Raw genomic sequence first — 26919 nt, forward strand, 5'->3', positions numbered from 1 at the left:
GTTTTGACGTGCAACATTTTATCTGTTGCATTCCAGACAAAAAAAAAGGCATCATGGTCTCCGACCTTAGCTTGTTCCACAACGAAACAAATGTACTAAAAAAAAATATCAATTGTGAATGTTGCAATTAGTCTCTGTGCTTTTCTTTTTGTTATTTACAAACCAATGGGTTCTCTTTTAGACTTTTGATCTTAAATTATAATAAAAGCATAAATTAAAGTAATTGCTGACAAATAAAATATATCAGTTTGTTCATACAGTGCAATGTAATGGGAAAACCATCGAGTGCTCGACCTTCTGTTAGTTTTAATTTTAATAATCTTTAGTAGAACATTGTTAGTTATACCTGCATTTTTTTTTCTAAAATATCAATTTATACGTAGAAATATTATACTTTCATTGCTCATACAAAGTGTTCTTACGCTACGAATTGTAGCTAGTTCATAAAATTATATTTTGGTATACAAATTTTGTCATATTGAAAATCAACAACGACCTTTTTTTTTACAATTCCTTTTGACCTTTATGACAAATTATTTTGTAATATTATTACAAATAATTATTTTGCAATAAAGAAACACATGTTTCATCATACTATCTACATATAATGTATATATTTTTTTAAAGAATACCAAAAATTGATGTTTCGCTTTTGCACAAAAAACATTAAGGTAAAATGTCTATCGTATCGAAAATAATATCAGACTTTCTGTTGTTGATGTCAAAGTTCCATTTAAATTGTATACAAAATGTGATTGATATGAAAATGTGACCTTGATTTATTCCCAGAAATGTCCTTTATTCTTCCATCAGATTGTAGACACACTATATCAGACTGTACTAGCTACTCAAAAAACAGTTTTTGCATTTGGTTAGAGTAAATTTTTAGAATGCATTAGTGTCATTGATAACTTCATATGTACAAACTCACATTATGTAAAGTTTATTTATATAAGTAATTCATTTTAAATAAATCTATAATTTTTAGATAAAATTGTGATGACAGTACTATCTATGATAGATGTTTGTACAAACATCAAAAACTGTAGATTGTGTAGTTTTTTTTAGTTACATTTATAATTCTATTGTAATGTGACTGCTAATTCTAACAAACGTAAGTATTGTTATGTTAATTCCTTGATGTATTGCTTTTTTCTTGTCATACTCATCATGTCAGTCATTAACTGCTCCTACGTCTACTGCTGAAAACTCTGCCATTTTGTGGGTTTTGCCGTTAATTGCCACACTTCTCAGGCAAGTTGGCAACTGCAGTTACCCTTCGGTGATGTTTTAAAAGGGATGCTGTTGCCCATCCTGCAACCATGCTTATATGTATACTGGGAAAGTTAACTATATTTTCTCTTTATTTATTAATGTTACTTATGTTTAAATCTTCAAATTGTGGTCTTGTCAAGTTACTATCTTATTAAGTAAACATCCAAGGACTTTACTACTAATACTAATTATATGGCTTTAATGATTCATACCATAATAAACACTTATGATAATTTTTAATAATTACTTCCCAATAAAAAAGTCATATTATTTTTTTAAGTCAGTATTTCAACTTAACAATTTTATAATCTCAGCACACTTCTTTAGTTGATCGGCATTTTCATTATTGATGTAATATTCAGTAATTATTTCTCCTTGTGACGGTTCGCTTATAGGGAAATAGATTCAAGAGGGGAAGGGAGTGCAACAGAATATTTGTAATTATCAATCCGGTAAACTCCTTGATAATTAAGGGGCCGGATGTGACGGTTCGCCTATAGTACAATAGGTTTAATACCATATAAGTACATAGAAAAGAAACAGGGGTTCCTATGGGTGACCGCTGCGAAAGCTGAGCTATTTAATATAAACAAACTTCAAAGTCAAGGTTCACAATAGTATACAGAGAAGACGTTATCATATATGAAATATTGACACAGAAGGGAAACTCCTTTGATGTGTTTCCAAAGTGTAGTGGATGTCACAAGAAAATTAAATAAATTAAACAAAAATATATTATATTTTATATATAACCAAATTATAGTTTACCTTTTTATCATCAGGTGTAAAAAAAAAGATACATACAACACAGTTTAATAAGGTTATGAGAGCCTTTAAAGTTTTATAAATTCGATAATCAATTTAATATAAAATACCAAAATACGTTAACATATAATTAAATTGAATTTAAAGAAAAGTTCAGTTCGAATAATAGGCTAAATCCGATTATTGAAATATCTACCCTTCGGTGACATAATCTATGACGTTACTAGGTGAGAAAAAAAAAATAGAAAGAAAAGGAGGGACGGAGATCGGCGGGCGCGCGGGAGTCGCTTTTTAGGAATTGCGAATGAAAAAAGAAAAAAAAAATGGCGCAGGAGTCGTGTTTTAAGGAACTGCGCAATAAAATAAAAAAAATAACTAGGATATAGATCTAGGAGGGACTGGTTCGATGAAGGGGTTTGAGATCTTAGTGTATCACTATGGATTAAGTGTGTGAAATTAATCAATAGAAGACTGGAGAATCCGGTGAGCTTGTTCCATTTATTACTACGTAGTTAGATTTTTGACTGTGATCACAGGCAAAGTCTATACTTAATATTTTTCCCAACAACTATTAAAATACGTATTTAGTCGAGTCCATATACCTTTAGGTAATGCGTATATCGTTAAATGCAATCACATTTGAACAAAGTTTACATCAATATAATTTACGTACTTACGTTATTCTACTCATATAAAAAATCCAATTATATGGTCGTTTGATAGAACTTCATCAATTTGATTCAATGTTCTAATTGTCCAGTTTGGAAAATACTTATTGAATCAACTATTGAACTATTACAATACTAACTAGTTTCATATCTAGTTATTATAAAGTATTTATTTATTGAGGATAATAGACTAAAGTGACTATGGTCTGGTCTCATTGTTGGGGAAACAGCCATTGATGAGAGAGAGGGGTTATTGAGTGGCGACCCTGTAAATGCAAGTGCGGTGTGGGTTACCTCCATTGTTTGGAGTGACTGTTTTATGTATATTGTGGGGCCGTTCCTTGTGTTAGTCTGTGGGAAATTGCCTGTGTTCAGTCGTGGATTGGTGATGGTTGAGACGATGATGATGATGAAATATTTGTATTTATTACACTATTACAGTGTTGGTTTGGAATATCTGTTCATACTTAACGCTTCATGGTGAAGTGTTTTTATACCATTACTCGGTCGACCAGACTAATGATTCTTAAGTCTATATTTGATTACCCATGACTACATGTAAAGATTTGTTTTACACCAGATGTACAAAGAGACAGTTTAACTGTTGTAAGTGATTTTATGCGGATGTAATACTTTTAATACATTATTGTGTTAGTAGATAAATTCATGTGACTGTGGGGTGTTTATGGTAAACAAGCCTGTATTGTGTAAATAGATATTTTGTCTTGATTTATTATAAACTTTAATATTGATTTTATTGTAGTAAACAAGCTGATAATAACAATTCTGTATGTATTACTGGTTTCTAATAATATTTAATTATGCTGATATTATGGGTGTGGATTTATTTCCTAATGGTAATAAATGTACTAAAGGATTCTCTGACTATAGTTATTCTTAACTAGGTATGAGGTACAGTATAAAATTAGTACTAAATGACAAGTATGAGTTATGTATTTTACTCATATTTAGAAAGGAAGTTGTCCTGGCGATAAGGTTTGTATGTGTGTTGTTTGTTCATGTTATATTGACTAGACAAGTTCAGACAGGGTTAATATTAGTGAATATTTACTGGATTTATATTTAATATACATGTTTTGAATATTTTATGGGAATAGTATGGAGATATACAAGTAGTAAAATATAATATTAGTATTTTATAAATTTAATTATTGAGTTATATGTTTATGTCGGACTGTATCCAAGGAGATATTATCCTATTAATATCAAGTTAGGACAATTACTTTAAATATTAATAAAGCAAACATTAACACTGATTATTCACTTCTTTAATAAATTTACATTAGAGGTTAGAAATCAAATAGATAGCATATTGGGAAATCTTCACCACACATGTATTTGAGGAATGTTCTTGATAATTAGTACTGTATGTATATATTATTGCAAGTACAATTGCAATAAGAATGTTAAACTTCTAATCTTCTGTTCATTCTTGAATTTGAGAGTAAGCTTGGCTACTGATATGAATATAAAACTGCAGTATTACTGGATACTATTAATTATTACTGGTGTAAACCTTGATTATTTATATCACTGATAATTTAGTTATATATTACGGTTGATATATGATGATTTTATATTTAATTATATTAAACAAATACAAATAAACAAACTTGCTAGTATTTGTTACGTTGACAGTTGTGATAGATAATCAAAATTCAATTCAATACATCAATACGTCATTCAATACGTCATTAATGTGACAGATGTCAAACAAAAGGAGATTATACACGTTATGATTCTATATCTAAGTCTATAGAAAATTTATATAATTTTCTGTTATTTTATAATAACTGTAGGGGAAATATTGGAATTATTTATATGAGAAATTTCACTTAAATGATATGATAATTATTTAAAGACCTAATTTCTTAGGGATTTAATCATGATGATTTAAACACTAAAACACTTGTTTATCTGAGAAATCCTTTTAGTAAATAGGTTTACTAAGACACTAAAAGGAAGTAGATATAGTGTAACTATAGTACAGCTACAACAATTGTATGAGACTTACTGTCCTTTCTATACAAATATATATTTAATCTATATCTTTCACATTATAATTATGCAATATATTGCCTCTACTACTACAACATACACAAATAGGACTTATTGTCCTTCCTATATACCTATATATAATAATTGACCTGGCACTTTAATGTGTAATTTATCAGTACTTATGACAACAACCAATTAGGACTTATAGTCCTCTCTATAAAGCTACATAATTATTTAATCTGATTATTTCACAATATGATTAATCAAACCTCTACAAATATTACAAAAGATCTCTATTACTCTCAACACAATAATAGCTTGTTGGACTTAGTGTCCTCAAACTTATAGAAAACCCAACTGGTTATTTCACGAGACGTTGTTAACTTGTGATTAATCAGTGTCTTTTAAAGGACTTATAGTTCCTTTAGATATATCTCTTTGAATAAATAATTGGTTAATTCACAATGTGGTTAATCAACAATAATACACAATAATATAATTGACTGGACTTATAGTTCATTCAATAGCACTCATTACTTTTAGTAGCTCTCGACCTATGGGTTGGACTACTCGTTTTTAGGCTCCGGCCTAATCAACAGATTTAACTTGAACCTTGAGTATTCTTGGTATTAAGTAAATAATATTAAATTGACAATGCTATGTTATGATATAGCAATTATCAACATTATATGGCTTGGCCAATTCCAGGGTGTGGAAGGTATCCCCTATCACACAAATCTTCATCTCTATCGGACTGTCTTCACAGGTGATCTCTAATGTCACATTATAGGGCCGAAGGTTTATGTCCCAACAAAGTAGGTTCTGGTGTCTGGGTGATCTCGCTTCTTGGTCTGATCTCTTGTGGAGCCGAAGGGAAACCCCCATTGAGTAAGCTCGTAACAGGGTGACGCTGGGAAACAGTTTCGTACTGTTAGTGGGTGATCTCTATGTCGCCATATAGGACTGAAAGGGTCATCGCCCATGAGTAAGCTCTCGTGTCGGAGTGATCCTGGGATTTCAGTTCCGATCTTTTTGCCTCTGGCAAAACTAATTTATACTGGAAGCATCGTGGGGCTGGTGGAGCCACTGTAATGTTGAAGTAAATGTACTTATGTTTGGTTTGGAACTGAGAATACTCATTCCCTTATTACCATCAGAGTGCATTAATAAATAGTTATACCCTTCCCTACCTTTTTGGAGGAAGAGTTATAGATAGTTGGAAAGTCTTCCACTGGTCCGGGCGTGTGAGGGGCCCGACCGCTCCCCCATTTTTTTATTACAATTATTCTGTAATTTAATATTAAATTAACAACTTCCTAGTTGCACGAATAATGAGTATAATTCATTAATTATTCTTAATCCTTAAAGCTTTATCAATTATCTTTATTATTTAACTCCTATCATATACCAATTAAAGAACCTTTTGGTTATTACACACACAACGGGTCCTACATTACTAGACGATCACACATTTATTTATCTGGCCAAATGATCAAGTGTTCTACTATAAAATCTGTTCAATATTATGTGTTTATTGTAAGGTTTTTTAAGATTCATAAGATGTTTAGGGTGTATAAGGTAATATAGGTATGGGCTATATTGAGGGTGTTAGGCCTTTCTTTAGGGTAGATTTTCATTATATTTTCATAGATTTCATTAGGTAAAGCCTTCGTAGGCTTTTCTTAGGCTTTGTAGGTTTTCCATGTGTAGGTTAGTTTAGAAGGTAGTTAATATATAAAGGGGTACACACACAGGGGGGGGGGGGACCATCACAATTGGTGCCGTGACCAGGATATATAATTGGTTCATGGCTATTTACATATCAGATCAATAAGAACACTTGGTCACAATTGGAGCTTGTGACTTCAGGTATTGGTTATTAAAATATGAAGGAGTATAAAGTTAAACAGTAATATCTACTAATAGTATAACTCAAAACCAACTTTGATGATTATGACTAAATAATTATACCGTCATAGATCTAGGATTTGGACCTAATTTCATGATTTCTATGTCTATAGGTAAATAACCTATTTAACTGTTATCTCATGTTCTTAGGATTTAATTTACCAAATTCATTCAGTGGTTACCTATTGTAGTCGATTATACAACAAATTTACATGATTTGGTTTATATTTTATTTTACTCTATATCAATTGAGTAAATAATATTAAGTATTACACTCATAGGTACATAACAATAGCAGCAAGGATAGTTTGCTAGGTTATATTCAGTTCACATTGATCTAAGTTTATGCTATAGGACACATTTATTATTCTTTTACTTCATTAATTCTCAATACTTACTGAACTGTTAATTTAACATTATATTAAATTTATAAACAATAATTATCCTATAATGACTTATACATAAAATTTATTAATCTCATTTTATTATTAAAGAAATAATTTAAGATGAATTAATGACATTATTTATTTCTGAGAAAATGTCCAATTGACTTTTATTTCATAAACTTTTATGATGTAGTGACAGTGATTATATATATATATAAAAAAAAAATATATGATTTGATTTTGATCTAGGATGTTTAAATAGCTTATACAATGTTTTATAGGGGTTTCAAATTGAAAGTTAGACGTTTCATAAAATATCATTAAGGTTACTTAGGGCTTTTAGTTACCTTATTTAATTATCTAAATATGAAAATTTTATTAAATGTTTTCATATTGTTAAATTTAATTCCAACAATTAATTAGGATGCTATTATAAATATTTTATTTAGTTTCTTCACATAATTTCTTTATTTCACTTTACAATTATAGTTCAGATTTTATTTGATTATTTACTTATTTTGACTTAGACACTTTATTATAAAAAAAAAAAAAAAAAACTTATACTTATATCAAAGGGAGATTTTGTAGGTTATTTATACATGTACACTCTTTACATGCCTAAGCATTTTGCATACTTAGATGTTGCGCACACTTAGTTTATTTTGCTCTTTGTAATTGCACATAACACAAGACATTTGTATCTTTTTAAATGATAATTTATTGTACAAAATAAATTAATTGATGTATCTAATATAGTTGGTTGTATTTATGTTGGGTTTGCTGTTGTGATCTTTTGGAGGAGGCGATGGGGGGTGTCTATCTACCTATCTAATGGGGTTACATAATATTTTATTATAAAACTTATTGATCATGTTATTTCTGAGAGTATTAAGAAATAGTCATTGGTAATTTAAGTATATTAAAGGAATTTCTTATAATAAGAGTTTTAAACTATGGGGGCCGTTTGTATTATTTTATGCAACATATTTATAGGAGTCTTAAAAGTGGGGGGCCGTGCAAAATTTGTCAGACAGATAAGAGTTTTAAACTATGGGGCCGTTTGTATTATTTTATGCAACATATTTATAAAAGTCTTAAAATTGGGGGGCCGTGCAAAAATTGTCAAACAGGGGGGCCGGTGGTGATAAATTATTAATTATATAAGCTTTACTTCTATGATTAAAATTAATAAATAAAAATTAAATTTATTTGAATTTCTTAGGGACTGTTATATCTTTTTTTATTATTATTCAATGAATATTAGGTTTATTTCTTAGATAAAATATGTATTTGTGGTTAACTTAGACATTTCATAAAGTTTTATTCATATTGTTTAAATTTATTTTGACAAATTTATTTGAACATCTCCATTTTAATATTTAATTATATGTTATTAAATAGTTAAAATATTTTAACTATTGGGATATTCTAGTTATGCTTTTAGTAACATAGCAATTATCTTTCAATTGAATATATGTACTAGGGATTTTATCTAATTATTTATTTACACTTAGACAATTATTTTAGGATTCTTTCTTTTTGCATTTATTACATTTTAATGCTTAGATTTTTCACTTCATTTCGCTTTAGGTTTCTATTTAGGCTCTTTCGCTTGTTGATACATTACACTCATACATTTAGGCTTTTATTCTGAACTTCCACTTAGATGTTTAACTTGTATCTTTAAATAGATACTTTATCTAAATTTACTGATACAAATAGAGTATCTATTAGGTTCTTTACTTGAAGCTCTTCACATATTCAGGTTTTATACATTTAGACTCATCACAAACTTAGGCTTTTCAAACATTTAGGTTTTATAGATTCCTTTACACACATTTAGGATTGTATTCATTTATGCTGTTTATGACATTGTAATTACATGCATTGAATTTATTACATATAAAACTTATCTTATTGTAATTATCAATCCGGTAAACTTCTTGATAATTAGGGGGCCGGATGTGACGGTTCGCTTATAGGGAAATAGATTCAAGAGGGGAAGGGGAGTGCAACAGAATATTTGTAATTATCAATCCGGTAAACTCCTTGATAATTAAGGGGCCGGATGTGACGGTTCGCCTATAGTACAATAGGTTTAATACCATATAAGTACATAGAAAAGAAACAGGGGTTCCTATGGGTGACCGCTGCGAAAGCTGAGCTATTTAATATAAACAAACTTCAAAGTCAAGGTTCACAATAGTATACAGAGAAGACGTTATCATATATGAAATATTGACACAGAAGGGAAACTCCTTTGATGTGTTTCCAAAGTGTAGTGGATGTCACAAGAAAATTAAATAAATTAAACAAAAATATATTATATTTTATATATAACCAAATTATAGTTTACCTTTTTATCATCAGGTGTAAAAAAAAAGATACATACAACACAGTTTAATAAGGTTATGAGAGCCTTTAAAGTTTTATAAATTCGATAATCAATTTAATATAAAATACCAAAATACGTTAACATATAATTAAATTGAATTTAAAGAAAAGTTCAGTTCGAATAATAGGCTAAATCCGATTATTGAAATATCTACCCTTCGGTGACATAATCTATGACGTTACTAGGTGAGAAAAAAAAAATAGAAAGAAAAGGAGGGCCGGCAGATCGGCGGGCGCGCGGGAGTCGCTTTTTAGGAATTGCGGAAAAAAAGAAAAAAAAAATGGCGCAGGAGTCGTGTTTTAAGGAACTGCGCAATAAAATAAAAAAAATAACTAGGATATAGATCTAGGAGGGACTGGTTCGATGAAGGGGTTTGAGATCTTAGTGTATCACTATGGATTAAGTGTGTGAAATTAATCAATAGAAGACTGGAGAATCCGGTGAGCTTGTTCCATTTATTACTACGTAGTTAGATTTTTGACTGTGATCACAGGCAAAGTCTATACTTAATATTTTTCCCAACAACTATTAAAATACGTATTTAGTCGAGTCCATATACCTTTAGGTAATGCGTATATCGTTAAATGCAATCACATTTGAACAAAGTTTACATCAATATAATTTACGTACTTACGTTATTCTACTCATATAAAAAATCCAATTATATGGTCGTTTGATAGAACTTCATCAATTTGATTCAATGTTCTAATTGTCCAGTTTGGAAAATACTTATTGAATCAACTATTGAACTATTACAATACTAACTAGTTTCATATCTAGTTATTATAAAGTATTTATTTATTGAGGATAATAGACTAAAGTGACTATGGTCTGGTCTCATTGTTGGGGAAACAGCCATTGATGAGAGAGAGGGGTTATTGAGTGGCGACCCTGTAAATGCAAGTGCGGTGTGGGTTACCTCCATTGTTTGGAGTGACTGTTTTATGTATATTGTGGGGCCGTTCCTTGTGTTAGTCTGTGGGAAATTGCCTGTGTTCAGTCGTGGATTGGTGATGGTTGAGACGATGATGATGATGAAATATTTGTATTTATTACACTATTACAGTGTTGGTTTGGAATATCTGTTCATACTTAACGCTTCATGGTGAAGTGTTTTTATACCATTACTCGGTCGACCAGACTAATGATTCTTAAGTCTATATTTGATTACCCATGACTACATGTAAAGATTTGTTTTACACCAGATGTACAAAGAGACAGTTTAACTGTTGTAAGTGATTTTATGCGGATGTAATACTTTTAATACATTATTGTGTTAGTAGATAAATTCATGTGACTGTGGGGTGTTTATGGTAAACAAGCCTGTATTGTGTAAATAGATATTTTGTCTTGATTTATTATAAACTTTAATATTGATTTTATTGTAGTAAGCAAGCTGATAATAACAATTCTGTATGTATTACTGGTTTCTAATAATATTTAATTATGCTGATATTATGGGTGTGGATTTATTTCCTAATGGTAATAAATGTACTAAAGGATTCTCTGACTATAGTTATTCTTAACTAGGTATGAGGTACAGTATAAAATTAGTACTAAATGACAAGTATGAGTTATGTATTTTACTCATATTTAGAAAGGAAGTTGTCCTGGCGATAAGGTTTGTATGTGTGTTGTTTGTTCATGTTATATTGACTAGACAAGTTCAGACAGGGTTAATATTAGTGAATATTTACTGGATTTATATTTAATATACATGTTTTGAATATTTTATGGGAATAGTATGGAGATATACAAGTAGTAAAATATAATATTAGTATTTTATAAATTTAATTATTGAGTTATATGTTTATGTCGGACTGTATCCAAGGAGATATTATCCTATTAATATCAAGTTAGGACAATTACTTTAAATATTAATAAAGCAAACATTAACACTGATTATTCACTTCTTTAATAAATTTACATTAGAGGTTAGAAATCAAATAGATAGCATATTGGGAAATCTTCACCACACATGTATTTGAGGAATGTTCTTGATAATTAGTACTGTGTGTATATATTATTGCAAGTACAATTGCAATAAGAATGTTAAACTTCTAATCTTCTGTTCATTCTTGAATTTGAGAGTAAGCTTGGCTACTGATATGAATATAAAACTGCAGTATTACTGGATACTATTAATTATTACTGGTGTAAACCTTGATTATTTATATCACTGATAATTTAGTTATATATTACGGTTGATATATGATGATTTTATATTTAATTATATTAAACAAATACAAATAAACAAACTTGCTAGTATTTGTTACGTTGACAGTTGTGATAGATAATCAAAATTCAATTCAATACATCAATACGTCATTCAATACGTCATTAATGTGACAGATGTCAAACAAAAGGAGATTATACACGTTATGATTCTATATCTAAGTCTATAGAAAATTTATATAATTTTCTGTTATTTTATAATAACTGTAGGGGAAATATTGGAATTATTTATATGAGAAATTTCACTTAAATGATATGATAATTATTTAAAGACCTAATTTCTTAGGGATTTAATCATGATGATTTAAACACTAAAACACTTGTTTATCTGAGAAATCCTTTTAGTAAATAGGTTTACTAAGACACTAAAAGGAAGTAGATATAGTGTAACTATAGTACAGCTACAACAATTGTATGAGACTTACTGTCCTTTCTATACAAATATATATTTAATCTATATCTTTCACATTATAATTATGCAATATATTGCCTCTACTACTACAACATACACAAATAGGACTTATTGTCCTTCCTATATACCTATATATATAATAATTGACCTGGCACTTTAATGTGTAATTTATCAGTACTTATGACAACAACCAATTAGGACTTATAGTCCTCTCTATAAAGCTACATAATTATTTAATCTGATTATTTCACAATATGATTAATCAAACCTCTACAAATATTACAAAAGATCTCTATTACTCTCAACACAATAATAGCTTGTTGGACTTAGTGTCCTCAAACTTATAGAAAACCCAACTGGTTATTTCACGAGACGTTGTTAACTTGTGATTAATCAGTGTCTTTTAAAGGACTTATAGTTCCTTTAGATATATCTCTTTGAATAAATAATTGGTTAATTCACAATGTGGTTAATCAACAATAATACACAATAATATAATTGACTGGACTTATAGTTCATTCAATAGCACTCATTACTTTTAGTAGCTCTCGACCTATGGGTTGGACTACTCGTTTTTAGGCTCCGGCCTAATCAACAGATTTAACTTGAACCTTGAGTATTCTTGGTATTAAGTAAATAATATTAAATTGACAATGCTATGTTATGATATAGCAATTATCAACATTATATGGCTTGGCCAATTCCAGGGTGTGGAAGGTATCCCCTATCACACAAATCTTCATCTCTATCGGACTGTCTTCACAGGTGATCTCTAATGTCACATTATAGGGCCGAAGGTTTATGTCCCAACAAAGTAGGTTCTGGTGTCTGGGTGATCTCGCTTCTTGGTCTGATCTCTTGTGGAGCCGAAGGGAAACCCCCATTGAGTAAGCTCGTAACAGGGTGACGCTGGGAAACAGTTTCGTACTGTTAGTGGGTGATCTCTATGTCGCCATATAGGACTGAAAGGGTCATCGCCCATGAGTAAGCTCTCGTGTCGGAGTGATCCTGGGATTTCAGTTCCGATCCTTTTGCCTCTGGCAAAACTAATTTATACTGGAAGCATCGTGGGGCTGGTGGAGCCACTGTAATGTTGAAGTAAATGTACTTATGTTTGGTTTGGAACTGAGAATACTCATTCCCTTATTACCATCAGAGTGCATTAATAAATAGTTATACCCTTCCCTACCTTTTTGGAGGAAGAGTTATAGATAGTTGGAAAGTCTTCCACTGGTCCGGGCGTGTGAGGGGCCCGACCGCTCCCCCATTTTTTTTATTACAATTATTCTGTAATTTAATATTAAATTAACAACTTCCTAGTTGCACGAATAATGAGTATAATTCATTAATTATTCTTAATCCTTAAAGCTTTATCAATTATCTTTATTATTTAACTCCTATCATATACCAATTAAAGAACCTTTTGGTTATTACACACACAACGGGTCCTACATTACTAGACGATCACACATTTATTTATCTGGCCAAATGATCAAGTGTTCTACTATAAAATCTGTTCAATATTATGTGTTTATTGTAAGGTTTTTTAAGATTCATAAGATGTTTAGGGTGTATAAGGTAATATAGGTATGGGCTATATTGAGGGTGTTAGGCCTTTCTTTAGGGTAGATTTTCATTATATTTTCATAGATTTCATTAGGTAAAGCCTTCGTAGGCTTTTCTTAGGCTTTGTAGGTTTTCCATGTGTAGGTTAGTTTAGAAGGTAGTTAATATATAAAGGGGTACACACACAGGGGGGGGGGGGACCATCACATCCTCTCCATCCAAAGGTTGTCTGAAAGAGATCGCTTTACGCAATAAGGTCACCCATTATTTTCTCACTATTATGATTTCTCATAATTATATCTACAATAAGTCTACTATTGTAATCTTTTTGGAGAAAACAATAAAGAGTGTCTAATAAAAATCATCTAGCTTTATCTACTTATTGTACTTATTATTCTGTATCAGGATAAGAAAATTATACTAGAAGATCAGACCAATACAACGCCATCCAGTAAGAAATCTAACAGATCCATCACGAACAAAAAAGAAAAAAGTTTGTTTGTGCGAAAGAAATCGATGAGTGCTGTAAAGATACAAATGCAAGACAAAAGAACGAGAAGAAAAACAGAAATCAAGATAAAGAAATTATTTGAACGTCTACGTAATGAAAGCGACTCTAGTTTAAATCATTCCGAAGATAGTACTAATGTTACGATGCTGTCTAGAAATAATAGTGTTTCCATCAATGCATCTAATAATAACAGTGTTATTGTACTCGATGACAGCTTAAAGTGTAGCAACAAAAGACAATTATCAAATACAAATATGAGTGTATCTAAGAAAAGAAAAATCAGCACTATAATCATCAATGATGATACAGACAATGTTACAGTACCCCACAAGAACTGTTGTACACCAAAAAGTATACAAAATCCTAAAAGTTGTTCAACACCATTATCTACTACCACCTCACCTATCATTAATATAAATGAAAATTGCAATGTAACAAAGAAAATAAACAGTGATTCCTTCTTAACTATTGATCTCACAATGGATACACCCAAAGCCAATACAGATAGCCATGTGAACACCATTATAGATTTGGCAAATACCACAGACAATCAAGATTGCACTTTAGTGACGGCCACCAGTGCAAATTTGTCAATGAGTGGTGATTCAGATGTTACCATTTTAGAAAATAAATACAATAAAAAGAAAATGTTCAATTTTGCTAGTTGTATTGCAAATTTGGATGCATCGGACAAAGGAAAACTCCTAGAACTGATTACCCAGAGCATATGCAACGGTTGTAATGTCCCAAAGAAGGTGACACGTCTACTAAATATTAAAGTAAGTTGCACAGATATTTGGCTTTACCTTCTCTTTTATTTTATACAATTTAGAATGGCAAACAAGCTTTTTTTATGCAACTTAAAATTGCAAACCAGCTGATAGCCCACTTGATGAAAAGTGGTAACCGTTGCCTATAGGCAATAGATATAGCAATGTATTATATATATATATATATATATATAGACATGAGCAGTACCATGGACATAACAGAGTATACTGTTTCGTCCATGATACACCTATGTGTTGCCATTCCTGAGGACTTCAGTGTTATTCCTCTGTACCCTGTAAATTCACTGCCATACCCCACATTTCAAACTGAAATACAGTCATGCAAACAACTACTTTACTTTAACTTTCAACTTTAATAAAGTTAATTAATAATAATAATAAAATAAAGAAAGATGCAGAAAGCTGTACTTTTGGATATTGCTAGTATAGTAGGCTGGTCCCTCATCCTGGGACTGATCCCAAGCTAACTGTATTTCTTCCAGGATTTTTATTTAATATATGATAATGGTAACCCAGCCTGTGCTATCAGTATACACTGGCGGGGCAGCAGTGAAATATTAACTCCGGAGAATTATTCTTGTGGACCTCCACAAGAGTAATTCACCAATGGTTTCCAAGAGAAACCATTAATGTCATCCCATGTATATAATAAACGTGAAAGTTTGCAATGATGGATGGATGTTAGTTAATATTTCATGCAAAAACTGCTAAACAGATTGGAATTAAATTTAGTATATGTGTAGGGTATATCCTAACTTAGTACTTTTTTTTTAATGGGTGAAAATGGATTGGTAACCCGCCCGCGCTATTGATATACACCGACGAGGCACCAGTGGAAGATGATAGGTGAGAAGAGGTTAGTTGGCCCACCATGATGAATTCAACAAGAATTAAACATGATGGTTTCCAGGGGGAACCGCGTGGAGGTCAACCTGAGAGGGTATATTGCCAGTAATGGGGCGATTAGACCCCATTACTAACAACCCCTTTCCCCCCCTAACTTAGTACTAGGATAGGATACTTTATGTAGTAATTCATACAGGCGCAGTCGCGGACTAATAACATTTTTTTTTTATTTTCAGGACCGTGAAAACCAAGCAACTGAAACTGTGGAGGATACCTATATAAAGGAGGTTATACTTGGCCAGTCCACCTCCAGGAACAGTATAGGTAGCAATATATACAACCCAATGAGAGACTCCAAAAACAAGACTGGATTGAGAATGATTATTATTGATGGTAGCAATGTGGCTATGGAGTGAGTATGCAGCCTAGCGACACCACCAGGATGAAGAGTTTAATATTTCTCCCACAGGATAAGAAATCAGCTCATATGTCCATTTCTTTTTTTTTTATACAACTTAGAATGGCAAACAAACTAACGGCCCACCTGATGGAAAGTGGTAACCGTCGCCTATAGACATGAGCAGTACCATGGACATAACAGAGTATACTGTTTCGCCCATGATGCCCCCCATGCATTGCCATTCCTGAGGACTCAGGTGTTATTCCTCTGTACCCAGTAAATTCACGTCATATCCCACCCTTCAAACCGAAACAGCCATGCAAACACAGCTTCTTCACGGTTTAAACACGAATGGGACAGAGGTACCCAAGTAATCGACTTTTGTACAAAGTCTCCCTCTGGTGATTTTAATCATATTTATTATTTACAATCTTTATCCCACGGATTCACCTGCATAGATCAGTATATAAAGCGTCCTTTAAGTTTGTATATAACTTATTCATGTGCCAAACTTCATTCATATCTGTTCAACAGTTTTTACATGAAAGAGTAACAAACTTTATCCATGTGCCAAATTTCATTCGATCCTTTTTTTTTATACAACTTAGAATGGCAAACGAGCTGACGGCCCACCTGATGGAAAGTGGTAACCGTCGCCTATAGAAATGAGCAGTACCATGGACATAACAGAGTATACTGTTTCGCCCATGATACCCCCCATGCATTGCCATTCCTGAGGATTCAGGTGTTATTCCTCTGTACCCAGTAAATTCACGCCATACAAACCGAAACACAGCCATGCAAACACAACTGCTTCACGGTTGAAACATGAATGGGACAGAGGTACCCAAGCAAACGACTTTTGTACAATGTCTCCCTGTTCAATAATTTTTGTGTACAAGATTAATATCACAAACTTTCGTATTTATAATATTAAAGTGGTTAACAAATCTATGGGTAGATAGATACATATACCAAGAATATATAATAATTTTATTTATTTATTTATTCATTAGTACATACGAGTATGTGTACATGGCGGACTTAATGCTAAAACCATTCTCTCCCAGTCAACCATAGGGAAGTGTCAGAATACTCGAATGAGGTACTAGTAATTATTGATATACATACATACTAAGATTACATATATAAACGAATAAATATATATGAATAACAAATATACTTACACATATATGACATATACTATATTATACACGAAATTGAGAATAATATAAAGTACTTACTGCTCGGATAAAAATAAAAAGTGAGCGTGAACGCTTTTTTTGAAAGACGGTTTAGTCGGTAGTCTCTTAATGGCATCAGGAAGCGCGTTCCAGAGTCGTGAAGATTTTACATTGTATTCCACAAATAACTAGTTTTTAAATAAAAATAATAAAGCATTTATTTTTATTTAAAAACTAAACTACTGAATCGATTTTGATAAAATTTCCATGTGACCAAACTGAAAGTAAATAAAACAAGAATTTTGCAAATTGGTTTATTAATATAATAAAATTATCGTCTGGTTACAACTTTCTCATATTAATAAATATAAAAGAGAAGGCGAGGTAGAAAACGGACATAAAAAAAAAAACTGGGGCATATGTACCTTTTTTCCTGTGGGTTACAGGACGGGGTATGTTTTTAAGCCGACATAAGTCGAGAAGGTGAAAACAACAAATTTAATAAATATGTCTGTACATCATCATATGAGATATTAAAAAAAAAATATTATAAAGGGTCTTAGTAAGATTAATAAATGCCAAAACAATCATATATGCTGCATAAAAAAAAATAAGTTTTGTCTGTCTATGTTTATGTACACTAAATATTAATAGTTGTAGCACTTCAGCTGCCCGCTAGCAACATGTTTTCTAACTGCATTGGGTTGACTGGAAGAGATCTCTGTCAGAGATAAGTCCACCCTTGCTCACAATATTTATAAATGCATTAACATTGTAATTTACAAGTGCAATAAAGAATATATATATACGTATGACATCACGGCATCGAATTAGATGCGGTTTTTACACTTGTGACTTCAGGTCTAACTTAAAATCTAGTGTGTTTTCTCCTGATACACTATCTAGAGGTTGTTTATTTCATTGAGTTTTCTTTTTCTGAAATTAAAATGTACGAAAATATATATATATATATATATATATATATATATATATATATATATATATATATATATATATATAGGTTATTAAAAAAATAGCCTAAATGACCAGCAGCACACCTGCAATGCCGTTGGTGTTGTGGGTGATCATGGGCGGCGGTAGTCACTTACCATCAGGTGAGCCGCATGCTCGTATGCCCCCTATATTGTAAAAAAACATATCACTTTATTTAATTACTTTGTAGGTACAGCTGTTAAAAACTCTACCTCACCTTTCGATGGTCGTGGTTTTGATACCCGCACATTACCAAAATTTATAAATAAGTATAATGCTTGTTTGTTTTAATTTGGACGTTCTATATATTGTGTATGAAATTATACACTGTATTTATTTCTATAGTGACTACATACAGTGGTCTAGAGGTCGTGCGTGCAGAGGCACTAGGCCCTTGAGGTGATCCCAGGTCGACGCATCCATGCGCGCGAACATCTTAGTAGCCAGGCTGCCGATGAAGTCGTGCAGCGGAAGGATGCGTAGGTCCCTCTCCAAGGTGGCGTTCCTTACATACTTATGCGCGCCGGCAGTGGTACGCAGTATGAGACTTAACTGAGTTGGGAGCTTTTGGTGGTTTCTGAAATGTAGATGTACCATGCCGGCGCCGCGTATGTGAGTCGCGAGCGAATGTACGTCTTAAAGACGGCCGTCTTTGTATGGAGAGGGAGTATTGCTGTCAACGCTGGACGCAGAAGGTGGTTGACCACTCTGGTCTTGTTGTACAGTACCTTGACGTGAGCGCTAAAGTTGAGCCGTCGATCTATGTTCATCCCAAGTAGGTGACGGTGATCGGAGGGGGAAAGGAATTACTAGTATTGCGGACTATCGGGTCGACCTCCACATGGTGCCTCCTGGAAACCATCGTGCTGAATTCCAGGTGTATTCATCACGGTGAGCTAACTGACCTGCTCTTACATCTCGCCTATCATCCCTCACTGGTGCACCACCAGCGTATACCGTTAACGCAAGCGGGGATACCATTCCATTATTATCTATTGGAAAACGCAAGTCACGCAGGTGTAGTTTGACGGGGTAATGTCGTTGAACAAAGTAGATCGTCGGCATACAGCGCCAAGGAGGTCTGTGGAGGTGGTATACCCACCACCCCAGACCTCCCAAGATAAAGAGGAGCAATATTTTGCTCCATAAATGATGATACGGAAATAATACCCTAATCTACCCGATTTCAAAAAGAATTATCAAAATCGGTTAAGAATTGGCAAAGGTTTGAGTAACATAGAAATAATTTTTAAATTTCTTATATATAGAATATAGAATCACCCATGGTTATCTTGCCACGATTTTTACGAAATAATATATATATATATATATATATATATATATATATATATATATATATATATATATATAGTAGAAACATATTACATATATACTTCCAAACTACTTCTGCTGCAGCTGCTTTACAATTCTAAATTTATTTACAACATCCGTCATGTTATTCTCCCATATGATAACAAAAATTTATTCACCGATAGATTTGATAATCACACCATCTTTCACTTCTCCAACTTATAACAACCTAGTACTTTTTTTAATGGGTGATAATGGAATGGTAACCCCACCCGCGCTACCGGTATACACCGGCGGGGCACCAGTGAAGGATGATAGGTGAGGATGAAGCAGGTCAGTTAGCCCATCATGACGAATTCAACAAGAATTGTTCACGATGGTTTCCAGGGGGAACCACGTGAAGGTCGACTTAATAGGGCATATTAGCGGCAAAGGGATTGTTAGTAACGGTGACTAAGAATCCTATTGCTAGCAATATACCCAACCAGGTCGACCTCCTTGCGGTTCCCCCTGGAAACTATCATGGTTAATTCCTGTTGAATTCATCATGATGAGCTAACTGGCCTGTTTTCATTCTCATCTATCACCCTTCACTGGTGCTCTGCCAGCGTATCCCGTTAGCCCAGGCGGGGTTACCATTCCATTTTCACCCATAAAAAAAAAGACGAGACGTTGATTGCTAGCAATATGCTAGCAATGGGGCTGTCAAATTCCATTGCTAACAATACTTTTCCCACCAACAATCTAGTACTGGCCTACCCTCATTACAATTTTTTTTTTATTTATTATATTAATAATCTGTTTACCACTTCCTTAGTAAATTGTTTCTCAATCAGGGGTTGCATTTGTTATTATAAAGAGGGTCCCAATGAAAAATAATAAGACCTCGAAATAATCGTTTAATTCATTTGGATTATTCGAATGATTTTCAAATTATTCAATTATTAATTTCATTCAGAGTATGCTTTTTTTTATGCAACTTAGAATGGCAGACAAGCTGACGGCCCACCTGATGAAAAGTGGTAACCGTCGCCTATAGACATGAGCAGTAACATGGACATAACAGAGTATAATGTTTCGCCCATGATACTCCCCCACGCTTCTACTAATAGCTAAAATTATTCATTAATACATGAACAGCACGAGTTGACGCGAATATAGCAAAAAAAAAAAAAACAATAAAAATATAGGAAAAGGACTTCAATTTCATTACTATAGTGATTTGGTCGCAAGACGTTTTACTTTTTGGCTTTGTTTTTTTTTTGGGTCACGACATAAAAATGTTTGAGAAACCATTACACTGATCTATATACTTGTGTATTTATTAATTTTTAATGTTACAGATATAATAAAGGCAAGAAGTTTTCAGTGAAAGCCCTGAAAATTTGTATTGACTATTTCCTGAAAAGGGGTCATGTGGTCAGGGCGTTTGTGCCAAGATTCAGGTAATTATTACAGTTTGAACGGACCTCGTGGAAACGTTCTTTTCCATGTCTTTGCTGTGTATTTTTGTTTCTGAATTAGTGTTTGTATAAGGGATTGCGTTCTGAGGAATTGTTTGATATTATATCACCTGTATGTAATGGTGGCTATGGGTTTTAACTCACAGTCTTCTTTTGTCATCACACCGCTCACCATCGATAGGGAATTGATCCTCATACGCTAGAACATATATGGTCTTTAAACCATATTAGTCTCGGTACGGTTTTAGAGAGGTCCCCCCCCCCCGCAATGCTCAAACTGTGGAATGACCGTCCTGCCAAAGTTTTTCCCAGAGTCCCAAGCAGCATAGGTTTTTCAAAAAGTGCATAATAAGGTTTCTTCAAAATCGGTCCATTGGCTACAGTAATCATTTTCCATCAGCCATATACTATTTGCCAGCGCAGTTGCCTATATTAAAAAACGAATGATTTAACCCTTCTTTGCATAATGGTGAAAATTTCCATCATAACATTGAATGCCCAAAAATTATTTAAAAGAACAAGTCCACTTTAAGTTGATCGTGTCTAGATACCTTTTTAATGTCCATTGCAGAAAAAAAACGTAGCTGTCAAATTTATTTTATAATAATTTTTTTCTTTAATTTTAAACATGAATTATATCACCTTGATTTAATTTATCAATAAAAAAAAAAACATGCAAAGAAGGGCTAAAGACATCTAGTGGCCTATATAATGTTGCAAGCGTTAATGGACTGTGCTGGTCGTTTGGGTTGAAGTGGCTGTTTACCATTTTAAAGGTCGGTAATACATTGGCGATTCTCCTACTGTCGTAAGGTTCTATAAATTGCGGTGTGCGCATGCGCATGTTGAACTTGCACATAAAAAAATCATTATATATTGTACACCGCTCTACTCGCTGACATTGATACTCCTTTCCACTTTGGGTGTTGCTGGAAGAGAACTCTTTTAGAGTTAAGCTCGCTTTTGTACATTTGATTACCTCTATCATATATAGCAATTTTTCTGACAGTTAATGTACAAAAAGAAGGATGTTCATTCAAGGGAGGGAGACTTTGTACAGAAGTCGTTTGCTTGGGCACCTCTGTCCTATTCGTGTTTCTACCGTGAAGTAGTTATGTTTGCATGGCTGTGTTTCGGTTTGAATGGTGAGATATGGCAGTGAATTTACAGGGAACAGAGAAATAACACCTGAGTCCTCAGGAATGGCACCGCATGGGGGGTATCTTGGCTGAAACAGTATACTCTGTTATGTCCATGGTACTGCTCATGTCTATAGGCGACGGTTACCACTTTCCATCAGGTGGGCCGTCAGCTTGTTTGCCATTCTAAGTTGAATAAAAAAATTCATTAAAAAAAGTAAATCGAAAGTAGTATAGACCATGTAGTGACAAGAATAGAGAAGGTAATGTTGCTTTGGTTGGATTATTTGGAGAGAATGCATGAAAGAAGAATTACGAAGAAGATTTACCAAGCACGAATAGATAGAGATGTAGATAAGGGTTGCCCTAGACGGACGTATGTTGACCAGATATGTGACGTACCGAAGAAGGGGCCAAAATCCGGCGTTTATCATTATATTAACCACTAACTGTCCACTGCTGAACATAGGTAGAAGATAGGTTTTGCCAGTAGTTGCCACGCTTGGCAGGCAGGTTGGCGATCGCAGTTAAACTTTCATAGATATTTTAAGAGGTACGCTGCTGCCCATCCCTCGATCGTAAGTTCTCTTAGTCGTCTCTTACTACACCCACGGGAAAGGAAGGGCTGGCCTATTGTATGCCAGGAACACATGCGGCGAGCATGTATGACAACATTGATGAATGTGGAGAAACCGAAAGAGGTCCGTTTTGAATCAAAATATTAAGCGTCTCAATGTTTCTGCCTACCACAACAGGGAGGCAGGCGTGTCGGATATGTAAGTTAACCAAGAATAATTGGCAAAGCTGAAGTGGTACCGTGAGCATCACAGCCCTTTCTGTGGTATGATGATGCGGTTCATATTTAGACATGAACAGCGTGTAACGGTCACCGTTTTGTGGCCCGTCAATTTACTGGTCATTTTATATTGCTTAATAAATCGATGTTATAACAGCCAGATATTAGAAGTATCGAAAAGGTTTAACATAATCTCTTTTAACGTACGGCCACTAAACTGAAAAAACTTAATATTTAAAACTGTTTAATGTGTCGATAGAGGTAAATGGAACGAAACATATGGTTTACGTTTGGTGGCCGTACGGCGTGGTGTGCTCCACAGGTGTAAATTCGGTATGAGCTCCGACCCAAGGCTGCTGGATGATCTGGAAAGACAGGGGCTGGTGGTCTACACGCCTTCCAGGGAGATACAGGGGCGGCGAGTCGCGTCTTATGATGACAGGTTAATACTACCACAACCAGTACTATTATCACCACCACTACACCTACTACTACACATCACTATTTCTACTACTACTATCTATCACTTCTACTACTACTATCACTACCCCTACTGGTACTACCACTATCACTACCCCTACTGCTATGACCACTACCCTTGCTACTACTGCTACTACTACTACCGCTACCCCTACTACTACTATCATTACCTCTACTACTACCGCTACCCCTACTACTACCACCACCGCTACTACTACTATCACTACCTTCTACTACAGCTACTACTACTATCGCTAACCCTACTACTACCACTACCCCTACTACTACTATCACTACCTCTACTATTGCTACTACTACCTCTACTACCTTTACTCCTATGTTACCAAATGAATTGATACGACGAAGTTGGTAATGACATATATTTCAACTGATTAACAATTGACTTGCAACTAATAACTAATTATAAGTACGACACAAATATGAACTTATACTCGTATACTAACATAACAAACAAAAGATGGAAATTGTGGAGTGACACGTTAACCCATTACGTGCATTGCTAAATTGGCAATTATTAAACCTTATAATAAACAAACTATCTTAACTAAACACAGCAGGGCGGGAACTTTACCTTTACTTACGTGACCTTTGATTCTTTGAGGACCACACGATTGTTAAATATACTTGGCTAATGCCTTTGACTACTCCATGAAGAAATATAGTCGTAACGATGTTTTTTTTTTTTTTCACTAGGTTATACGTATTTTTTTTTAATAAACCTTACCCATATTTCAATTCCAGATACATAGTACAGTGCGCCGCAGAATTTGATGGCATCATTGTGTCAGGTGATAACTATAGAGACCTGCTCCACGAGAATCCAAGATGGCGGTCCGTTATAGAAACTAGAGTACTGCCCTTCACGTGGGTCAACGATATGATAATGTTCCCCAAAGACCCATTGGGGAGGAATGGTCCGACACTGGAGGAGTTCTTAAGGCACCCACCAGTCACGTCGCACGTACAAATTTTTTAGTTCTGAATCCCCCCCCCCCCCCCCTTAAATGCTACCAATTAATGAAAATTAAACCTTATTGTAATTTATATACGTGTTAGTTTTTTAGAACTCGTGTCTATATAAGAAGTGTGTAGCGAAAGTGATTCAATCTAGTTTTGGTCGGAGTAGTGTATGCAACTTTATTTGCCAAAGTCTAGATTACACTAATAGCATTTATTAATATAGGCATCTATTCGTAAAAGACATACGTCCTTTTGTTTAGACATAAACAAATGTAAGACACCCTTTTGTAGTAAGATGTCTAATCGTATATTTAATACTTGTACATTTAACTTTTTGATGTAAATTGTAAATTATTAAATTCAGTATACAGCGTGAAACGGAACGGCATAGAAAAAACTGATTGTATTTACGAGATTGCGGCAAAATCACCAATAAGTAGTTGTGGCAACCGTTGATTATTTTAGTAATGAGACAAAGAACAACTTTTCCTAAGAAAATTTCGAAGTGTGGATTTTTTATTACAATTTTTCTAGTATTAATAACTTGATATATTTTCCAGAACAGATTTTTTTCATACTTTTTCCATTAATAACATTTGTATCAGTTTAATATGAAAATTTACATAAATTGTTTACTGAAAGTGATAAGTTACAATTTATTTTTTGTTTAAAATTTATTTTCGTTCCTTTTTTCCCTGTTTGTTTTTTGGCACTTTCGATAAATCGTGTTCAAGTAGTTTTTACTCATAAATAAATAGATATTGTTTAAATTGTAAAAAGTGATACCTCTATATAGAGACGTTGTATGTGTATTATACATAACAACATATATTTTTGAAGACTGTTGATTTATTTCCTAAATGTAATTTGTTACGTATATATTAATGTTAGTTGTACATTTTTAAAAATAGTTCTGTAATGTTCGTAAAGATTCTTAATTGCTGTCATATAAAATGGGAGATTCGTTTAAAATTCGACTTCATTGAAATTGAATTTTATATGAAAAGAAACCCCATAGTATAATTTCAACTGTCAATTTATGTGACATTCTACCATCAGTTTACCATTTTGTAATTCCTTTTGAATTTTTACATTAAATGTTACCACATCAAAAATGTCAAAATGGTTTCTGTTAAAATATTAAGATTATTTTTATAAAATGCGATGTTCGCAAAATTATTAATTGAACTTTAATGTCTCGAAATGTCATTATTAATTTATTACTCCAGCCTACAAACTAATAGAGGATACCAATAACTCGTTGACTTATTATAATGTAAACATAATGAACATGTGAAAGAAAAAAAACGTTGCCAACAACAAAAAGATCATACCATAAGCACTATAAGATGAACACAGACGATTTCGCTTACCTAAGTGTTAGGACGCCGAGTCAGTGCGCGGAGTGCAAAGGGTTAAAATTGTGTTACATAAAAATACGATTTCATTTGTTCAACCAAAAATTTTATATTGACCCGATTTTGATAAAATGTTTATTTGACCAATATATAGATAGATAGGTACATAATTTATTCAAATTACAGCACACAAATAACATACTAAAAAGTATATATATATATATATATATATATATATATATATATATATATATATATATATATATATATATATATTGTGGATTTCATTTATTACGACCTTGTGATGTTAAATCTAAGTCCCTCGAATTTAAAGCATACTTTAGTACAAAATTCATGTGGCTATAGCGACTTTGGATGTAACGCCGAGTTCGGGTGTAGCGACTTCGGCCAACTTCCGTCGCAATATCTGCATGGGATTTCTAAGAATTTGTTACAAATGATTCATTAAAAACATTCCTTTAGTTCATAATTGTATCCACTTATGAAAACATGCTGACTATAATCGAAGCAAAATGTTTTAGTTTGTTGGTTATTCAATTTAATTCCATCCGTTTGTATATTTTGTACTCGTGTGTTTTAAATACCTGTAAAACTTCAGTTTTCTAGCATTGTTTAATGTTTCATATCCATTGAGAGGTTTTTTTATTATTAAATTTCTAATATTGTCATTTTGCGACATTAATCTTTCGGCCATGTCGTTATTGTCTTGTTTACTGTTTGTAATTAAAAGAAAATAAGAATCTGATATTAGCATTTTTATTTGTAGTCATAGATTAATGTTGTTTAAACTATTTTCTGCATTTGTATCTCTATTTTTTTATGCAACTTAGAACTACCTGACGGGTAGGTGGGCCGTCAGCTTGTTAGCTATTTTTTTTTGATGGGTAAAAATAGTATGGTAATCCCCACCTGCGCTAATGGGATACGCTGGCGGAGCACCAGTGAAGGGTGATAGATGAGAATGAAAACAGGTCAGTTAGCCCATCATGATGAATTCATCAGGAATTAATCATGAT

At 33.0% G+C, this 26919-nt stretch overlaps 1 protein-coding gene across 2 annotated transcripts; it reads left to right on the top strand.

The window, feature by feature from the left end:
* The first annotated feature begins 78 nt into the window (after positions 1-78).
* On the top strand, positions 79-26648 carry LOC113513686 (probable ribonuclease ZC3H12B). 2 transcript variants are annotated; one of them, XM_052902106.1, is made up of 7 exons: positions 79-299; positions 989-1114; positions 14035-14919; positions 16014-16189; positions 21009-21110; positions 23386-23505; positions 24306-26648. In XM_052902106.1, the coding sequence occupies exons 3-7, from the start codon at positions 14146-14148 to the stop codon at positions 24538-24540; spliced, it is 1407 nt and encodes a 468-aa protein (XP_052758066.1). In that variant the 5' UTR covers positions 79-299; positions 989-1114; positions 14035-14145; the 3' UTR covers positions 24541-26648. The 2 variants fall into 2 exon arrangements, with proteins under 2 accessions (XP_052758066.1, XP_052758065.1); XM_052902105.1 differs by lacking the exon at positions 989-1114.
* The last annotated feature ends 271 nt before the right edge of the window (positions 26649-26919 follow it).

The sequence above is a fragment of the Galleria mellonella genome, unplaced genomic scaffold (genome assembly GCF_026898425.1).
Source record: "Galleria mellonella isolate WM207_F2 unplaced genomic scaffold, CSIRO_AGI_GalMel_v1 utg87, whole genome shotgun sequence".
Classification (NCBI taxonomy): domain Eukaryota; kingdom Metazoa; phylum Arthropoda; class Insecta; order Lepidoptera; family Pyralidae; genus Galleria; species Galleria mellonella.